Below are 20861 nucleotides of genomic sequence, written 5' to 3' on the forward strand. Positions count from 1 at the left end.
TTTTTAAATGCGACACTAAAAAAAATAATTGAACAGAAAAAAATCAAAATGAAAAAAGGTTAAAACATTTATGGTTGGAAAAATAGAAAAAAAAAAAAAACAGGTGAAGAAGTCATTTGCTAGGGCGGATTAGGGTGAACTAAGGGTTAATAAGCGATAAATAGGAACAAATTTTATCTAAAAATTGTTCTTTACTGGTCACGTTACGTTGACGATATATACAGATCAAAGATTATTCATTTGGTCTGCAGATGAATGGAACAAAGTAAGTACAAAAGTGAACCTTTTGTACTGACATTCAGCAAACATTCTCTGGCATTCATTGCTTTTTAAATAGACCCATTTGTACCTCTAAATCGTGTCTGAACAATGTTCATAAACATTTTTTTGTACATCAGCTGCTGTAATGTGTATTTATACATTAACTCCAGGCTATCATTTGGATGTGTATGAATTGCTGGCAAACGGGGTGTCAATGAAGGAGGACAGGGCATGCTACACACACCCTTTGTACTGTGGTTACGTTTTTTAGGGGGTGTGTAGCACACCCAATAAACACAGCTGATTATGGTGCCAAACTTTTTTCTTTAGTTTTAAATAGAGTATTAAGGAGTTTTTAGCCCTCATTCACATTGAATGTGGCTTTGAAATTGTGCGACTTCTTTTAAAGCTGCATGTCAGTGTGACTTTGAAGACATCTGTGCGGCTTCATGCACAGATGTCTATGCAAGTCGCCAAAAGCAGTGCAGGACTGCAAATTGGGGTCGCACCGATTTGAACGGTGCTATTGCTGACAATAAAGTGACATGACCAACATTCTTTGTTTTTTTTTTTTGTTTTTTTGCAACATAAAACACAGAATGTGGCCTACAGTAAAAAGAAGTTAATGTATAATTTGATTACATAAAGAAAAATGAAAGTACAGTTTAATTGTAAATGAGCCATACATTTAATAAAGAAAAGATCACTGATCTGTGTGATGTTTGTGTTACCAAGAGAGCAGTTGCTAGGGATACAAATTACAAAAAAGAAAATAAGTTTGTAAGTTTATCTATTTATGAATTAGTACTGCTGCACCTTTTTTATTTGAAGTATTAGCTCTCTTTTCCTTGGTTGGGATTATAAGTGGGTGTGTAGAAGCTTTTATAAGTGTAGCAGGTTTTCCAGGCTTGTGGCCTGATGTGAGTCTGCCATTGTTACCGGTTACCTCTCCAGCCCATGTGAGCTGCAGCCCTGGGTGTGAGAACTGAGACATTGACAACTCCGACATCTTTGTTTTGTGGTTTTATTGTAGATAAAGGGGATGGGAGAAGGGAATGAGTGGGATACTCCTTAGGCTCAACTAATTACACTTGGGACTTTTTCCAGGAAATGTCTCTGTTAATGCTGCCTTGACGCCAGCCGACGCTCACTGACTCTCAGAACACACTGTAACTTGATAAAAGTGCTGAATCCTCGACTATAAGTCCAGAAGACCCAAGACTGTAAATTGTAGAATTGCTGACACTGCTGCACTGCAAAGTCACTGAATACTCCCCTCCTGCCTTGCACTGGCTTGGGGTAGTTTGTTGTAGGTTCCTGTATGGCTACAACTCTCAACTGACAATCTGTACAATTCAGGGCCCAAACCACAGGTGCCCCCTTTAACCTTGAACTCTTCGGGGTTCACTGACTAGGTACCCCCTTTCCTCAGCTAGCTGACACTGGATCCCAGAACCTCTTCCGGTGTGGTCCTCTCTGACTCTAGGCAGACCCCCAGGGGCAATCCTCAGTACTCACAACCTGTGTAGGCTTTCCTGGGACTGAACCCCTCTCTCTCTCTCTGCAGGCTCTCGGCACACCGGATCCCCTCAGCTCAGCTCAGCACTCTCTGGACTCCCAGGCAACACCCCGAGACATCCACCTTCCTCAGACAGGAGGAGAGACAGCCGTACTCTCCCTCTTGAGACTCTGCTCCCGCCAAAGACACCCTGTCACACACTTTCCCCAAACTTAAACCCACTCCCAGAATCCTTTGCTGCATAATCTGCCTTCTGGGGTAGTTACAAGCTGGGATGTGTCCCCTGATTGGGCTTCCCACACTGCCCTATGAGAAGCCTCTCACAGGAGCCAGTGGGGAGACTTCTCCTTCAGCAAACACATCTGGAACCCATGACACCCTGACTAACAGAAATCACAGCCCTGCTGTTAGGCAGACAATCGCCACTATACATTTACCTAGCACCTACCTGTAGGGTGCTACACCAGTTTAAAAAGTTCCGGGCTGCCGGATTTACTAGAGGACGGCTCTCCTGTGCAGGATCACGCATATATACCCGATTCTGCACCTCCACCTGTAGGGGGCGCACGCATCTCTGGCAGGTAATTTCTGCTGTGTTTAATCAGAGTGGAAAATAACCTGTGGGTGCCGATTGTTGGTAAAACACACGGAACGGAGATATGCAAACAAGTCAGATATCAATTCTAACGGGGGGGGGGATAAAATCCATCTCTTCCTCTAGTAAAAGCCGCGCACACGTCACAAAAACACTGGCTAGGCACACAGTTAAACCTTTGATCGCCCTAGATGTTTAACCCCTTCCCAGCCAGTGTCATTAGTACAGTGACAGTGCATATTTTTAGCACTCATCACAGTATTAGTCACTCCTCCAAAGTGTCAAAAGTCCTTCATGTCCGCTGGAATATTGTAGTCTCACTATAAGTCACTGATTGCCACCGTTATTAGTATAAGAATAAAAATTCCATAAATAAATCCCATAGTTTGTAGACACTATAACGTTCGCATAAACCCATAAATATACACTTATCAGGATTTTTTTAACCAAAAACATGTAGCACAATACATATTGGCCTAAATTTATGAAGAAATTTGATTTTTTTTTAAATTTTTAATTTGATATGTCTTATAGCAGATTGACGCTATTTTTTTGTTTATAGTGAAAAAAAAATAAAATAAAAAATTGTACAGGTGATCAAATATCACCAACTGAAAGCTCTATTCGTGGGGAAAAAAAGGACTTAAATTTCTATTTAGGAACAGCGTTGCAGGACCGCGCGATTGTCAGTTAAAGCTACGCAGTGCCATATAGCAAAAGGTGGTCTGGTCATGAATGGGAGTAAATCTTCCGGAGGTCAAGTGGTTAATTCAGGAAACCAAAACCCAAATGTTCTTCTAGAGAATAAAAGAATTCAGAAATCTCAAATTGCACTGCAGAAAATAGGCAGCTCTACAAACCTCCAAGGAAGAAGAGTGAAAGCTTTCTTTTAGGGCCTATATAATGAGTACCATAAGGAAAGGGTGCTTAACCACTTCAATACTGGGCACTTTCACCCCCTTCCTGCCCAGGCCAATTTTCAGCTTTCAGCGCTGTTGCACTTTGAGTGACAATTGCGCAATCATGCAATTCTGTACCCATATGTAATTTTTATCATTTGTTGAGACAGACAGCTTTCTTTTGGGGGGGCTTCGCTTGTTTACACCCTCCCTCCCTCCACTGTCACATATGGCACATTTTGGGGGGGGGGTGGGGTGGGGAAGTGGGTACCAGCTCCCTCTTCCTGGTAAGATTGCTGCACTATGATCTACATTATTTCCGGCCCCTCCACCTTCCCCCCCGTTGCCTTCTGGGAGACACACAAGTCCCAGAAGATGGTAGGTCCATTCAAAAAGCACAGCACAACTCGCGCATGCGCAGTAGGAAACAGGCTGTAAAGCCGCAAGGCTTCATTTTCAGTTTCCCTTAATACAGATTCCGCCATCTGTACCTGAAGCCGATTGATGAATCAGCTAGGGGTAATGACATTGGGGGATCCCTGGAAGTTTCCTTATAATAAAAGTCAACAGCTACAGTATTTGTAGCTGCTAATTTTTTTTTTTTTTTTTACAGCCTGGAGCTTCTCTTTAATCAACATTGGATTTTTTATTTTTTGCTAAACAAATAAAAAAAAAAATTGAAAAAAAAAAGTTTTTCTTAACCACTTCAGCCCCGTAAGGATTTGCCCCCTTAGAGACCAGGCCATTTTTTGTGATTCAGCACTGCGTTAATTTACGGATAATTGTGCAGTAGTGTGACGCTGTACCCAAATAAAATTGATGTCATTTTTTTCCCATAGAGCTTTCTTTTGGTGGTATTTGATCACCTCTGCAGTTTTTAGATTTTGCGCTATAAACAAAAAAAGAGCAACAATTTTGAAAAAAACGCCATATTTTTTACTTTCTGCTATAAAACATTCCCAATAAAAAAAAAATTTCAAATTAAATTTTTTTATCAGTTTAGGCCAATTTGTATTCTGCTACATATTTTTGGTAAAAAAAAAATACCAAAAAGCGTATTTTAATTGGTTTGCACAAAAGTTATAGCTTTAACAAACTATGGGATAGATTTTTGGACTTTTTATTTTATTTATATTAGTAATGGCGGCGATCTGTAATTTTTAGCGGGACTGCGACATTGCGGCGGACAGATCAGACCCCCAACTGACATTTTTGACACTTTTTCGGGACCAGTGACACTAATACAGTAATCAGTGCTAAATAATATGCACCGTTACTGTATAAATGACACTGGCAGGGAAGGGGTTAATACTGGGGGTGATCAAAGGGTTAAATGTATGCCTCCGTGCTTACTGACTGTGTGGGGGGGGGAAGGGTTCTGTGACAGGCACAGAGAAATCGCAGTTTCAGCTTAGCTAAAACTGCTGATCTTTCCCTGCCTGTCTGAAAGAAGATCCGCCTGCTTTGTTTACTTTTAGGCTCCATTCACACAAATGCGTTTTTCATGCTTTTTGCAGAAATGTATTTCATTTTTTTAACATGGGTTCGTATGGAACACATTCACATCAATGCATTTTTGTGCCTCTGCATTATATGGAAAGGGTCAGGGACTTTTTTCCCCAGGAAAATGCAGCGTTTTGCATGTAATAGACTTCAATAGACCTGAATCCAAAACACAAATATTGCGTTTTTTTTACTGGGATTTGCAGTTTTAAATCCGCCCAACAACAATTGTTAAAAAAAAAAGCATAAAAAAACGCAAATCGCGGCAAATTCACGAAAATATGGAAAGCACAGCAAAAAGCAATACCAAAAATGCTCAAATGCAACATTCATAGGTGTGAATCTGGTCTAAGTATTACTGTAATATAAAAGATTTATATATATATATATACTGTATATATATATATAATATATTATTACTTTCACTGTTTCAAAGTATAAATGAACCCCTTAAAGTAGCGATTATCTTCTCTTTTTGGTAAAATAAAGGGCTAAATATATTATTATAAATCGGTACTGTGACGTTAAATACCCGGGGTTATATCAGCAGATAGCTACCATATAACCCCAGTATTTTTTTTTTAAACAGTGGGCAGTCCGCTTTAACATAATTTGCCGCAGGATCACCTTTACCAGCAATGGGAGAGGTGCCCCCCCCCCCTCCCGCCGTTTCCTGGTCATTTTCCCTGCTTACCAAAACTGTTGGTAGCGGGGAAAACTGCAAGATGGCCCCCACTCAACTCTATGGCCTTGGAGGCACAGAGCGACATCATACGTCGCTTCCTCCCAACGGCTTTAAAGGGCCCATTTTTATTTTCACCATAAAAGCACCCTGTCCCTGTTAGCTCGTGCGCAGAAGCGAACAAATATGCAAGTCGCGCCCACATATGTAAACGGTGTTCAAACCACATGAGAGGTATCGCCGCGATTGTTTGAGCAAGAGCAATAATTCTAGCCCTAGACCTCCTCTGTAACTCTAAACTGGTAGCCTGTAGACATTATTTAAAGTATGACATGTTGGGTATCTATTTACTCGCCGTAACATTGTCTTTCACATTATAGAAAACAATGGGATAACTTTGCTGTTTACTTATTTTTTAATTAAAAAAAGTGTATATTTTCCAAACAAAGTGCGTTTGTAAGACCGCTGCGCAAATACGGTATGATAAAAAATATTGCAACGATCAACATTTTATTCTCTAGGGTCTCTGCTAATAAAATATATATAATATTTGGGGTTTTTAAGTAATTTTTAGCAAAAAAAAAATTATTTACCTTGTAAACTGTCAGAAATAGGCCTGGTCCTTAAGTGGTTAAAATGAAATTTTTTATTTTGAAGGAAGACGTTTTTGTATGGCCAGCATAAGTGACAGTAGCCACCTTCTTATGACAAGGGAGTCTCTCCTACATAATATATTACAGTTCTGTCTGAAAATTGGTCTTTCATTTTTTTTTTTTTTTTCTTTAAATAAAAAATGTGATCTCTGAGTCTGATGATATTTACCAGATTCAACCAATAATATTAGATACAGTATACCTCTTCTGTCTGTTATTCTCAGAGTGGATTAGAAATTTTGCTCCCTAACCATATAGTTGATTATTTATATTTACCACTGCATATAGATATTGAAGAATAAAATCGCCTTTTTTATTTTATTTTTCATATTAAATAAATTAAACACCACACTTTAAGGTTATTATCCGATTATTCGAAACAAAATCAGCCAACTAATCAATAATGAAAAAAATTGATAGTTGCAGCCCTAATATTATTTAATCTATAGGAAAGTTATGGAGGAGGGGTGCCCAACCTATGGCCCACGACTTCCTGAGTTGGGAGCCCTTATGATGTGGCCCGCCGCCTCCTGCTCTGGGATGGCGGGTCGGCAAGCCCAGATCGTGGGTTCCCAACCCACCATCTCAGAGTTTCAGTATTTTGAATAGAGCCAACACTAGAAGAAGAATAGCTGTGGAGGGAGCAGAACGGCATAAACCAATGCTTTCTGTATAGCGTGGGCTCCTGTCACAGGCGAAGTGACACCAACTGCACTCTGCCTGGGACAGCAACCGCTGGCGATACCTGTAGCAAGGAAGACTAAGCCATAGACTTCTCTTATTACCTGCGGGTTTGGTATGCTTTCTGAAAGGGTACCACACCTGCAGGATATAACACAAGTCTATGGCAAAGTGCAGCTAACCTAGGAAGGCCACAGGTGCATTGCGCTGCAACTGCGGTAAGGGTAAACTGCAGCACATCAATGTGAAAGCGGCCTTAGGTCCGATCAAGTCTGCCTGTCTTTTTTCCAGGCGGACCCTCTATTCATCTCTATTGAGCGGCAGATGTAAACGGACCTGTTTCCATGTACACCCGCCTACCTCCAATCCGATCCGCTAAAAAAAAAAAAAAAACCTGGGCAGATCAGATTAGAGGGCCCATAGAGTAGACTGTGCTGTCTCTGCTCTACATATGCAGAGTGGACACGGATCTGTGATCTGCCCGCTCCGCTCACTGGGGACCCCAGAAGTGGAGGATCAGGGCTGCTCTGTGTAAAACCATTACACAGAGCTGGTAAGTATACGTTTGTTATAAAAAATATATAAATATATCCAACATTTACAATCACTTCAAGGGCTCTGTGTAGGGAAGATGAGAATGTGAACCCAGAGAAGCTGGAGGCCAATAGACTGGAGGTAAATGAAGGCATTATGATTCAATTTAAAGTTTACCAGTATTGTGCATTATATTTAAAATTGATTACATCCATGCAAAGAAGTCTCATCCTTTAGTACTACTTAAATATAAAAAGATTTATATCCCCCCCCCACCACCACCACCACCCTTTATATAGCTTCATGTCTGACTCCCAGTTAAAAAATCCTGCATGTCTGACTTCTAAAGCATATATAAATATATATACTTTTTTTTTTTATTACTTTCAGTGTTTAACAGTATAAATTACCCCAGTGTATTCAATCTTTTTTTTTTCCTTTAAAAAAAATTAAAATAATCTCTACCAGATTATTCAACCTCTAATAGTAAAAATATATATATATATATTTTTACACACACACTGTGTGTGTGTGCGTATACAGTACAGACCAGTTTTCTTTATTTTCATGACTATGAAAATTGTAGAGTCACACTTCAAGAGGTAGTCACCTGAAATGGTTTTCACTTCCCAGGTGTGCCCTGTCAGGTTTAATAAGTGTGATTTCTTGCCTTATAAATGGGGTTGGGACCTTCAGTTGTGTTGTGCAGAAGTCAGGTGGATACACAGCTGATAGTCCTACTGAATAGACTGTTACATACATAGTTACATAGTAGGTGAGGTTGAATAAAGACAACAGTCCATCCAGTTCAACCTGTGTAGGTGTGTGTGGCTGTAATCATCTCACATAGCCCTGAATGTTCTGATCCTTGAGATGTACATCTAAGAGTCTTTTGAAAGCCACCATACTTCCCGCAGAAACCACCTCTTGTGGTAGAGAATTCCACAATGTTAGAATTTTAGAATTTGTATTATGGTAAGAAAAAAGCAGCTAAGTACAGGAAAACGAGTGGCCATCATTACTTTAAGAAATGAAGGTCAGTCAGTCCGAAAAATTGGGAAAACTTTGAAAGTGTCCCCAAGTGCAGTCACAAAAACCATCAAGCGCTACAAAGAAATTGGCTGACATGCGGACCACCCCAGGAAAGGAAGACCAAGAGTCACCTCTGCTGCGGAGGATAAGTTCATCCGGGTCACCAGCCTCAGAAATCGCAGGTTAACAGGAGCTCAGTTTAGAGACCAGGTCAATGGCACATGGAGTTCTAGCAGCAGACACATCTCTAGAACAACTGTTAAGAGGAGACTGTGTGAATCCGGCCTTCATGGTAGAATATCTGCTAGGAAACCACTGCTAAAGAAAGGCAACAAGCAGAAGAGACTTGTTTGGGCTAAAGAACACAAGGAATGGACATTAGACCAGTGGAAATCTGTGCTTTGGTCTGATGAGTACAAATTTGAGATCTTTGGTTCCAACCACCGTGTCTTTGTGCGACGCAGAAAAGGTGAACGGATGGACTCTACATGCCTGGTTCCCACCGTGAAGCATGGAGGAGGAGGTGTGATGGTGTGGGGGTGCTTTGCTGGTGACACTGTTGGGGATTTATTCAAAATTGAAGGCATACTGAACCAGCATGGCTACCACAGCATCTTGCAGCGGCATGCTATTCCATCCGGTTTGCGTTTAGTTGGACCATCATTTATTTTTCAACAGGACAATGACCCCAAACACACCTCCAGGCTGTGTAAGGGCTATTTGACCAAGGAGAGTGATGTGGTGCTGCGCCAGATGACCTGGCCTCCACAGTCACCGGACCTGAACCCAATCGAGATGGTTTGGGGTGAGCTGGACCGCAGAGTGAAGGCAAAAGGGCCAACAAGTGCTAAGCATCTCTGGGAACTCCTTCAAGACTGTTGGAAGACCAATTCAGGTGACTACCTCTTGAAGTGTGACTCTACAATTCTCATAGTCATGAAAATAAAGAAAACTTTGAATGAGAAGGTGTGTCCAAACTTTTGGTCTGTACTGTATATATATATATATACACACACACACACACACATTCTGTCTGTTATTCTCAGAGTGGATAAGAGATATTTTTTTTTCCTTAACCAAGCTAGTTATTTACTACTACACACAGCAACTGTCACAGAATATAACTCGTTTTTTTAAAACTTTACATAATAACTAAATTGCAAAACACACTTTTGTTTTAAATGTTTTTATCCAATAATCAGACAATAATTGGCCAACTAATTGATTATGAAAATAATCAGGTACAGCCCTGCTGAAAAGCACTGGTGAAACTTAAAGCGGAGTTCCACCCAAAACTTCCACTCTAGGTAGTCCTAACTCCCTGACATGCCACATTTGGCATGTCATTTTTCTGGGGGGGGGGGGGGGGGGTGTGGAGCGGGTACCTAGTTTTGACAGGTACCCGCTCCCCCTTCCGCTCGGAGCGCTGCGGCGCCCTGAGCGGAAGTTCTCCTCTCCCCCTCCCTCCCTGCAATCTTCTGGGACATGTCAGAGGTCCCAGAAGATTGCCGGCCAATCAAGACGCGCAGTGCAACTCGCGCATTTGTGCAGTGCGTACCCGGCTGTAAAGCTGCAAACTGTCACAACCGGGTGCCCACAGCAGTGATGCCGGCCCCGCCGAGACCAGAGGAAGAGGATCGAGGCTTCGGGTGGCCGCATCGCTGGCCCGTGGGACAGGTGAGTGTGTGTTTATTAAAAGTTCGGCAGCAACACTTTTTGTAGCTGCTGACTTTTAATAAACACAGAAAAGGCTGGAACTCTGCTTTAATTTTTTTAGTTTTGGATAGAATGGATAAGGATTAGAACAGCTGTCAGTCTTTATTGCGGTCTGTGCCCTGGTTAAGGAGATCCATCCTCTCTATTTGTCCTGTTCACCGTTATCGCTGAGAGTTAGAGTGTAATGTAAGAAAATCACATATTTTGGGTTTTTACAAGAACAAGAATAAAGGGGAAATCTTTTAATGGGGTACTAGTTTTGGTGACCCTGGTGACAACCAGGGATTTCCTCCCTTTGGAGGGATTTTAGCTCATGTCCTGTTTTGGCTATTATGTGTCAAAGGAGGTGTACTGAATCTAAAAAGTGATAAATGTTTTTAAAAAAATCTTTCTTATGAAAAAATCTTTAATAAAATTTACCTAAATAATTAAAGAAAACTAATAGGTAGCATTTTATTTTTTTAACAAAGCACGTAGTATATAAATAGAGGGCAAACAAACAGTAAGCAATAGAAAAGTATGACAATTATGGTGTCAGAAATTTGGCTTTAATTTTCTACTGACTTTCCCAATTCAACAAGACCCTCTCAGTTATCTAGTGGGATGGGAAAGTCTGGGGATAATCTGAAGCATGCTGTCACTTTTTTGTATAATTTCCAGGGGTGGTATGCAATCTAGCCAGCAAAGAAGAGGAACTGAAGAAATATGTGAAGAATTTGGAGGGACAGACAAAAACATTGATGGCATGTCCATTTAGTTATGTCCCTACTCACCTCAGTAATGGGTAACAGAAGCAAGACAACCATAAAATATCTGTTGTGCTGAGTACAGGAGGTAGCTGGAGCAGGCAGGCTAGGAACTAGAGAAGCAAAAAATCTTCATATAACTTCCATAATACAAGATATTCTGAAAATGTAAATAAATTATTTTTCCAATAAAAAGAGTAAAATAGTTTACAGCATTCCTGTTTAATCATTAGAGCCCCTTTCACACGGGCAATCTGATCATGTTCGCTTCTCAGTTTTTTAGGTGAACCTAATCGGACCCCTGCCTTCTTCCGATCCGGTCCCCAAAAAAAAAAAAAAAAAAAACAGATGGTGGTCCTATTCCCCATCCATCTAGACTAGAGTATCAGATCAGATGGCATCAGATGGAAACAGAAAGGCGGTCCATTTCCATCCAATTGTCCCTTAGAGGAGAATGTGACTGTGTCAGCTATGCATAGTGGATCGGACACGTACCAGTCATCACCCTGCTTAGCGGGATCAGCGGAGGGGCCTAAAGTGTATGCAAAATGTTCTTTGGGTTACATAGTTAAGACCTATCACTAAAAAAATAATATACACACACATATATATATATATATATATGTGTGTATATTATTTTTTTGCCTTGTGAAATTTCCCTTTACTACTTTCTGTCCCACAGACACGAGAGGAAGTCAAAGGAAACTTCTCCCTAAAGCAAAAAGAAATACCCCCATAAACTGTCAGCAAATTTAAGGCTCATGTACATGGCCAGGCCATAAGGGGCAATACAGCATCCTGAACCTTCATATAAAAACTTTCTTCGGCCCACAGATATAAATGAGAAAATGTAATTGTACTGAAGCTGGATGCTGTATGATCCCCTTACAGTTGTGTGCATAATCTCTTACCCTCACCTCCTGTTACCATGACAACTGTAAATCGTATACTTTTGACTTTACCTACACTTTAAAGAAGAATGAGTTCCCTGGGTTCGGAGAAATTGAGGCCTAATTTTATCATGACGATAAAGCAATCGCTTTGGATTAAGGGGCATGCCCAGAGTAATTAAAAAAAATATGCATTGGGGCACTTAAAACATGCAAGACTGTGGTTTGGTCTAAGGTAAAAAGCACTGAATAGGACAAATGCAAAATATAAACCTGTCCAATAGCTTGGGGTAAACCAGCTTGCAGGCTTTTCCCCTCACCGTCATCCTCCAGGACACCAATATCCATTTCCCACTTTTTTTTTTAGTTGGAAGGACAATACTGCTGCCTGAGGGGTAAGGAGCATTGCATGAAAAGTAGAAATCATCTTAGAGAGAATGGATCCACAGACAATCTGTAATATGGGAACAATAGTTGGGAAAAATGGATCCCAGCTTATTGAGTCCTAAGTATGGGCCTATTTGAAAGTGATCCAGAAACCCCCACCAGACCGCAAAATCAGGACCTGGATTTCCCCACAGGCTACACTGTAACCAATACTGCCCGGTCCAGGACTGACCCCAGCCTGTCAGTGGACAATAACAAAGCAAAATCACTGCCATAGGGTCATACTCTCCTTTAAAGATGGTGAACTGAACCTTGGAAGCTCTGCCCCAGGAAAGGCAGGCAGATGGCAAAAGACGAATTACTAGTATGGCCCGTGGTCTTCCTGCAGCTGATCTTTCCTCATTGCTGTCTATATTCCTATCACACGTTCCTGGAAAACAGGGCTCATCAACGGTGGGTGCTGTAGCAAATACCAGCTGGTTCCTGGAGACATCAAGAGTAGCGCAGGACCCCTTCGTCAGGCATGTGATCACATGCTGTATGAAGGGGTCCTGCGTGACTCTGAAACAGAAGTGCCTAGACAGACTCACAAGAAAGTGCACTGCTATTTTTCATCTGGAGTTTAAAAAAAACGTTTTAATTGCTACCTACAGCATGGTAAAACTTCACTTTTTGAGTTCAAGTCTACTCAAAGCCTGTTTTGAGGCAAACCTAACATGCAACTAGTGCTTGCCCTCCTTAAAACTGAGTGCTGCTCTGTAGATGTCTGAAATGAGGACCATTTCAGGCACTAATACTAGTTCTAAGCAAAAATACATTCAACAATTGAATTTTTGTATCTTGCCTGGAGCGCAGCTTTAACATGCATTTTCAAGTGCTGTCTCACTTACCTGAACAATGACAAGGGTTAGCTGACATTGTAGTAGAAATAGGAAGCATTTTCTTATACCATATGTAGCGTGACGAGCCTGGAAGACAAACCAGCAAACATTTAAGTATAAACCATAATGCACAATGTCCTTACAGCTACAGTAAATATGCTGACATTAAATATAATCTGCTTTAAAACTGAATGGTTTGTTCTAAGCCATGTTCTAAGCTTGATTCTAAATTGCAGGTTGGTGGCATTGTTCCATGGGGTCACTAAACAGATAGTAGACTGTGATCGGGAATGTATATGACACCACATTATTATTACTCTGTGTAGTGCCATCACATTCACCGCTGCTTTACACTCTTCACCTTGGGGAAATCAGAAAACAAGCTTACAAGGATCAATGCAGGAAGGTTCCACCCACAAGAATTTACAATGTAAAATAGAGAAGTGAGACAAAAGGAACACGTGTTTATTTTGTATGAAATGCCAGTTTTATAAGATGATGATGACAACAATAATACATTACACATGACATACTGTACGAAGGATGTAAGAACCAATCATCCAGCAATATTCTAAACAAAGGCTGTAGTAAACTGTATCTGCTTGGAAGAAATACAACACAGGTATAGTGAACCTGTTCCAAGGCTATGCAAAGTAAAGAATGGGATTATTGACTTACCGTAAAATCCATTTCTCTGATGTTCATTGACAGACACAGCTCCTGATATTCATAACCATTGGGTTATACTGCCCCGTACAGGAGTAGGACTCTAGGCAGAAAAAAGAATCTGGCTAGGCCTATGGGCAGTCCCAGGAGGTATACTCCCTCTCCCTGCTATAGGTACTCAGTTTTGTTACAGGCAGCGTCAGAGGAATAACAACTCCATAGAGGGGTGGGTGCTGTGTCCATCAATGAACATCAGACAAATGGATTTTACGGTAAGTCAAAAATCCCATTTTCTCTATCATTCATTGAAGAACACAGCTCCTGATCTTCATAACCATTGGGACGTACCAAAGCAGTGTTAAACCTGAGGGGTGGGAACATCAAAATAATTCCCATGGCTAAACAGTAGCCAACAGGAGCTCAACCAAAACAACTGGAGCCCACCTGAAAAAAAAAAAAGAAAAAAAAACAATACACCCTCAAAGAGGATCAAGTCCTCTAAACAGCAGCCTGCAAAACCTTGCAGCCAAAAGAAGCATCCGCAGATGCCAACACATCCACTTTGTAAAACCTTGTGAAAGTGTGCACAGACGATCAGGTGGCTGCCTTGCAAACCTGCATCACTTACGCACTTAAGCGCCCGAGTAGAGTACGCCTTAACAGTGAAAGGAGGAACCTGCCCCTTAATTGAATAAGCCTGAACCATTGTCTGAAAATGGTCGCAGCAGAAGCAGCCAACCCTTTTCGAGGTCCTTCCCTGAGTACAAATAGTAAGTCCGACTTCCTGAAAGACTTTGTAGCTGCCAGGTACAACCTGATTGCCTGAACCACATCCAGGGAATGCAAGGCAATTTCCTTAGGATGTTTCGGCCTGGGACACAGGAAAGGCAGTCCAATGCCTTCATTCAAATGGAAATCAGAGACAACCTTTGGAAGTAATGACAGACAGGGATGAAGAATAGAGATGTATAGAACTGTTCGCCGGCGAACAGTTCCCGGCGAACTTAGCATGTTCGCGTTCGCCGCTGCCGGCGAACATATGCGATGTTCGGTCCGCCCCCCATAAGACATCATTGAGGCAAACTTTGACCCTGAACTTTACAGTCAGCAGACACATTTCCAGCCAATCAGCGTACCTCCCTCCCACACCCTCCCACCTCCTATAAATAAGCAAGGGCAGCATCCATCTTAGATCATTCTGAAGCAGTGTGTGTAGTGAGAATAGGGAGAGAGCTGCTGCTGCTGCTGCTGCTGTTAAGCTAGGGACAGTTAGTCAGTGTTCCTGGTCTTGCAGTGTTCTTGGTCCACTACTGCTGTAATATCAGCACCCCAAAAAGCCCTTCTAAGGGCTGGTATTTGTGTTTTTTTTTTTTTTTTATATATATATATATATATATATATATACCTAGCGTCCCCAAAAGCCCTTTTAAGGGCTGGTAATTGAGTTGTTTCTTCATATATATATATATCTATATCTATCTAGTGTCCCCAAAAGCCCTTTTAAGGGCTGGTAATTGAGGATTTTTTTATTTTTATATATATACATATATATATATATATATAGTGTCCCCAAAAGCCCTTTCAAGGGCTGGTAAGGTAATAGATTTTTTTCTTTATATATATATATATATATATATATATCTATTGTACACTGCAGTTGCCTGCCCGCTGTGTGTGAGAGGCCACAGACCTACCACAGACTGTACTGTGTGCACACCACACTCATTTCGGGTGGCACAGGCACAGTACCTGGCATTTTAAAAAATATTTTTTTTTTCTCTGTCACAATTGCAGTGAGTGCTGTGTCAGGTCCACAGAGTGCACTGTACCCACTGCAGTGCACTGCCCACCACTGATATATATATACGTTGGCACAGCATCTTGTTGCAATAAATTGAAAAAAAAAATATTTTTTATTATTGCAGTTGCCTGGGCTGCCAGTGACTGTCAGGTCCACAGAGTGTACTGTGCCCACTGCAGTGCCACTGTGTGCCCACCCACCACTGATATATAAGGTGGCACAGCAGCTTGCAAAGTAAAAAAAAAATATATATTTTTTTAAATTGCAGTTGCCTGGGTGCCAGTGACTGCTGTCAGGTCCACAGAGAGTGTACTGTGCCACTGCCCACCCACCACTGATATATAAGGTGGCACAGCAGCTTGCAAAGTAAAAAAAATATATATTTTTTTTTAAATTGCAGTTGCCTGGGTGCCAGTGACTGCTGTCAGGTCCACAGAGAGTGTACTGTGCCACTGCCCACCCACCCACCCACCACTGATATATAAGGTGGCACAGCAGCTTGCAAAGTAAAAAATATATATATATTTTTTTAAATTGCAGTTGCCTGGGTGCCAGTGACTGCTGTCAGGTCCACAGAGAGTGTACTGTGCCACTGCCCACCCACCACTGATATATAAGGTGGCACAGCAGCTTGCAAAGTAAAAAAATATATATATATTTTTTAAATTGCAGTTGTCTGGGTGCCAGTGACTGCTGTCAGGTCCACAGAGAGTGTACTGTGCCACTGCCCACCCACCACTGATATATAAGGTGGCACAGCAGCTTGCAAAGTAAAAAAAAATATATATATTTTTTAAATTGCAGTTGCCTGGGTGCCAGTGACTGCTGTCAGGTCCACAGAGAGTGTACTGTGCCACTGCCCACCCACCACTGATATATAAGGTGGCACAGCAGCTTGCACTCATAGTACAACAGTAACAACACATTAAAAAAAAAATGACAGGCAGAGGCAGGCCACCCCGCAAGGGCCGTCGTGGTCGTGGTGCTGTGATTTCCTTAGGCTCTAGAATAATGCCCAGTGTTCAGAGGCCACCACAGCCCCTGAACTCAAAAAATTCTGAGGCCATAGTTGACTGGCTTACACAGGACACCCAATCGTCTACAGCTTCCGCTCGGAACCTTAATGCACCATCCTCCTCCAGCTCAGCTTCGGGCACCTCTCAATTTACCACTCGCCAGCCCGCCGGCACCACCACCAACACTAGCACCACAGCCGCTTCACTTGATCCGTCAGAGGAGTTATTTTCACATCAGTTTGAAGAAATAAGTGATGCGCAACTATTAGTGCCAGAGGATGTAGATAACGGGGATATGTCTCAGTCAGGCAGCATTATACACATGGACGTACATTGTGATGATGATGATGTTGTACCTGCTGCTGCTGCCTTTGCTGAGTTGTCAAGTGAAGCGGCTGATGATGACGATGTGTCTGTGGATGTCACCTGGGTGCCTGCTCGAAGAGCAGAAGAAGAGGGGGAAAGTTCAGATGGGGAGACAGAGAGGAGGAGGAGACGAGTTGGAAGCAGGGGGAGGAGGTCATCGCAAGGAGCTAGTGGCGCAGTCAGACAGCATGTAGATTCGGCACCCGGGGTCAGCCAGACAGCACGCCAATCAACGCAAGCTGTTGCCACCACCAGAATGCCGTCCTTGCAAAGCTCAGCAGTGTGGCATTTTTTTTGTGTGTCTGCCTCTGATATCAGCGATGCCATTTGTAACCTGTGCCAAAAGAAACTGAGTCGTGGGAAGTCCAACACCCACCTAGGTACAACTGCTTTGCGAAGGCACATGATCTCACATCACAAACGCCTATGGGATCAACACATGAGTAAAAGCAGCACACAAACTGAAAGCCACCATCCTCCTCCTGGTCCAGCATCTTCAGCCACGTCAACCACTGCTGTCCTCCATGCCCCCTATCAACAACCCGCCCCTCCGCCTCTCACCTTCAGCAGTTCCTGCTCGTCACCTGCCCACAGTCAGGTGTCTGTGAAGGAAATGTTTGAGCGCAAAAAGCCAATCTCGCAGAGTCACCCCCTTGCCCGGCGTCTGACAGCTGGCTTGTCGGAACTCTTAGCCCGCCAGCTTTTACCATACAAGCTGGTGGAGTCTGAGGCCTTCAAAAAATTTGTCGCTATTGGGACACCGCAGTGGAAGGTACCCGGCCGAAATTATTTTTCACAAAAGGCAATCCCCAACCTGTACTCTATTGTGGAAAAAGAAATCATGTCACGTCTGGCACACAGTGTTGGGGCAAGGGTCCATCTGACCACTGATAGCTGGTCTGCAAAGCACGGTCAGGGCAGGTATATAACGTACACTGCGCATTGGGTAAACCTGCTGGCGGCTGCCAAGCATGGAATGCGTGGCTCTGCTGCAGAGGAGTTGGTGACACCGCCACGACTTGCAGGCAGGCCTGCTGCCACCTCCTCTACTCCTCCTACTCCATCCTCTATGCTAACCTCCTCGGCTGAGTCCTCTTCTGCTGTTGCGTCTTGCTCCACACCAACTGCACCCCCCCAGCTCCCCAGGGGCTATTCCACATGCCGGATACGACAGTGTCACGCTGTCTTGGGGTTGACTTGCCTGAAAGCAGAGAGTCACACCGGACCAGCACTACTGTCCGCCCTGAATGCACAGGTGGATCAGTGGCTGACCCCGCACCAACTGGAGATCGGCAAAGTGGTGTGTGACAACGGGAGCAATTTGTTGGCGGCATTGAATTTGGGCAAGTTGACACATGTGCCGTGCATAGCACATGTGTTGAATCTGATTGTGCAACGTTTTGTGCAGAAGTACCCAGGCTTACAGGACGTCCTCAAGCAGGCCAGGAAGGTGTGTGGCCATTTCAGGCGTTCCTACACGGCCATGGCGCACTTTGCAGATATTCAGCGGCGAAACAACATGCCAGTGAGGCGCTTGATTTGCGACAGCCCGACACGTTGGAATTCAACACTGCTAATGTTCGACCGCCTGCTCCAACAAGAAAAAGCGGTCAACGAGTATTTGTATGACCGGGGTGCTAGGACAGCCTCTGCGGAGCTGGGTATTTTTTTGCCACGCTACTGGACGCTCATGCGCAATGCCTGTAGGCTCATGCGTCCTTTTGAGGAGGTGACAAACCTAGTGAGTCGCACTGAAGGCACCATCAGCGACATCATCCCATATGTTTTTTTCCTGGAGCGTGCCCTGCGAAGAGTGCTGGATCAGGCCGTAGATGAGCGTGAAGAGGAAGAGGAAGAGTTGTGGTCACCATCACCACCACCAGAAACAGCCTTACCATCGATTGCTGGACCTGCGGCAACACTGGAAGAGGAGTGTGAGGAAGAGGAGTCAGAGGAGGAATGTGGCTTTGAGGAGGAGGAACACCAACCACAGCAGGCATCCCAGGGTGCTCGTTGTCACCTATCTGGTACCCGTGGTGTTGTACGTGGCTGGGGGGAAGAACACACCTTCAATGACATCAGTGAGGACGAGGAATTGGACATGAGTAGCTCGGCATCCAACCTTGTCCAAATGGGGTCTTTCATGCTGTCATGCCTGTTGAGAGACCCTCGTATAAAAAGGCTGAAGGAGAACGACCTGTACTGGGTGGCCACGCTACTAGACCCCCGGTATAAGCAGAAAGTCTGTGACATGTTACCCAATTACCGGCAGTCGCAAAGGATGCAGCAGCTACAAAATAAGTTAAAAACTATGCTCTACACAGCGTATAAGGGTGATGTCACAGCACAACGGAAATCCAACAGGGGAAGAGGTGAAAGTAATCCTCCTCCTACCACCACAACCACGCCGGCAAGGACAGGACGCTTTACAGACGTCTTGTTGATGGAGGACATGCGGAGCTTTTTTAGTCCTATGCATCGCCACAGCCCTTCGGGGTCCACCCTCAGAGAACGACTCGACCGACAGGTAGCAGACTACCTTGCCTTAACTGCAGATATCGACACTCTGAGGAGCGATGAACCCCTTGACTACTGGGTGTGCAGGCTTGACCTGTGGCCTGAGCTATCCCAGTTTGCCATTGAACTTCTGGCCTGCCCCGCTTCAAGTGTGCTGTCAGAAAGGACCTTCAGCGCAGCAGGAGGTATTGTCACTGAGAAGAGAAGTCGCCTAGGTCAAAAAAGTCTTGATTACCTCACGTTTATTAAGATGAATGAGGCATGGATCCCGAAGGGACTGACAGTGGGGGATGCATTTGACTAAAAAAGGCCTGGTGATGACTGAGATGCCTTGGCCTAAAAATGGTCCACACGCTGCTGTCTTTAATCATTCTCTGCATGCCGAATGACTTACGTGACGTCTCCGCCACCAACTACGGTTCAAGCAGCAATGTTTTAGTGCACTTTCTGCCTTAAAACCTCAATTTTTCAGGCCGCTGCAACAATACCTACTTTTTCATGCATGTGTACATGCCTAATTTTTCTGGCCTCTGGTGCTACACTGTGGCTGCAAAAAAACAAAAAACAAAAAAAAAGGCACATACATGTGTCAATTCCCCTTCGTGATCGTTACCTTGTCGTGGTGAAGGGGCTTGCGTATCACAATGAAGCGATCACCTCTAGGATTGTGTTGGCACACCCCAGATGATAAGGTCGTTGCTTCATTGTGTACAGACCAAAAGCGATCCGCAGGATAATTTTTCATAAAAAAAAACATTCATTTTCTTTCATTCTTTCTGCGGAGCTGGGTATTTTTTGGCCGCGTTACTGAATGCTCATGAACAATGGCTGTAGGCTCATGCGTCCTTTTGCGGAGATGACAACCCTGGTGGTCAGTCGAACCCAAGGCAACATCATCGACCTCATCCCATATGCGTTTTTTCTGGAGCGTGCCCTGCGAAGAGTACTGGATCAGGCTGTAGATGAGCATGAAGAGGAAGAGTTGTGGTCCTCATCACCACCAGAAGCAGCCTTGTCGTTGTCAATTGCTGGACCTGTGGCAACGCAGAGAGAGGAGTCTGAAGAAGAGAAGTCAGAGGAGGAAGGTGGCTTTGAGGAGGTGGAATACCAGCCACAGCAGGCGTCCCAGGGGGCTTGTTCTCACCTTTCGGGGACCCTTGGTGTTGTATGTGGCTGGGTGGAGGAAGAGACCTTCAATGATGTCAGTGAGGACAAGGAACGGGACATGGCTAGCTTGGTATCCAACCTTGTGCAAATTGGGAGTTTGCGGTTGTGCAAATGGACTGACTGACTGTTAAACGGGGAGTTTGGTCTGTCAGAGTTTCGTCTGTCACTGTGAAGCGGGCAACGGGCGTAACCCTTACACTACTTGACCGATAAAACATCATACCTGATCGTATTCACACACTGGATGTTTTAGTGCTGGTTTACACTGCCGCTACCACTAAAGTAGCGTCGCTTCCAGTGCGACTTTGGCGCGACTTAGCGCGACTTTGGCGCGACCTCATCGCGAGGT

General features: G+C 43.6%; 1 protein-coding gene across 4 annotated transcripts in view; it reads right to left on the reverse strand.

Moving 5' to 3' along the window:
• Positions 1–20861, reverse strand: part of TMEM94 (transmembrane protein 94) — a 168538-nt gene that overhangs the window by 16455 nt on the left and 131222 nt on the right. For all 4 annotated transcript variants that reach the window (XM_082271725.1, XM_082271724.1, XM_082271723.1 and 1 more), the window contains 2 exons: positions 12989–13066; positions 10849–10934 (listed from right to left, as the gene is read on the reverse strand). In XM_082271725.1, the coding sequence (XP_082127851.1) occupies positions 10849–10934; positions 12989–13066 (164 nt within the window). The remainder of the gene's footprint in view (positions 1–10848; positions 10935–12988; positions 13067–20861) is intronic.

The sequence above is a fragment of the Pelophylax lessonae genome (assembly GCF_965119305.1).
Source record: "Pelophylax lessonae genome assembly, chromosome: 11".
Lineage (NCBI taxonomy): Eukaryota > Metazoa > Chordata > Amphibia > Anura > Ranidae > Pelophylax > Pelophylax lessonae.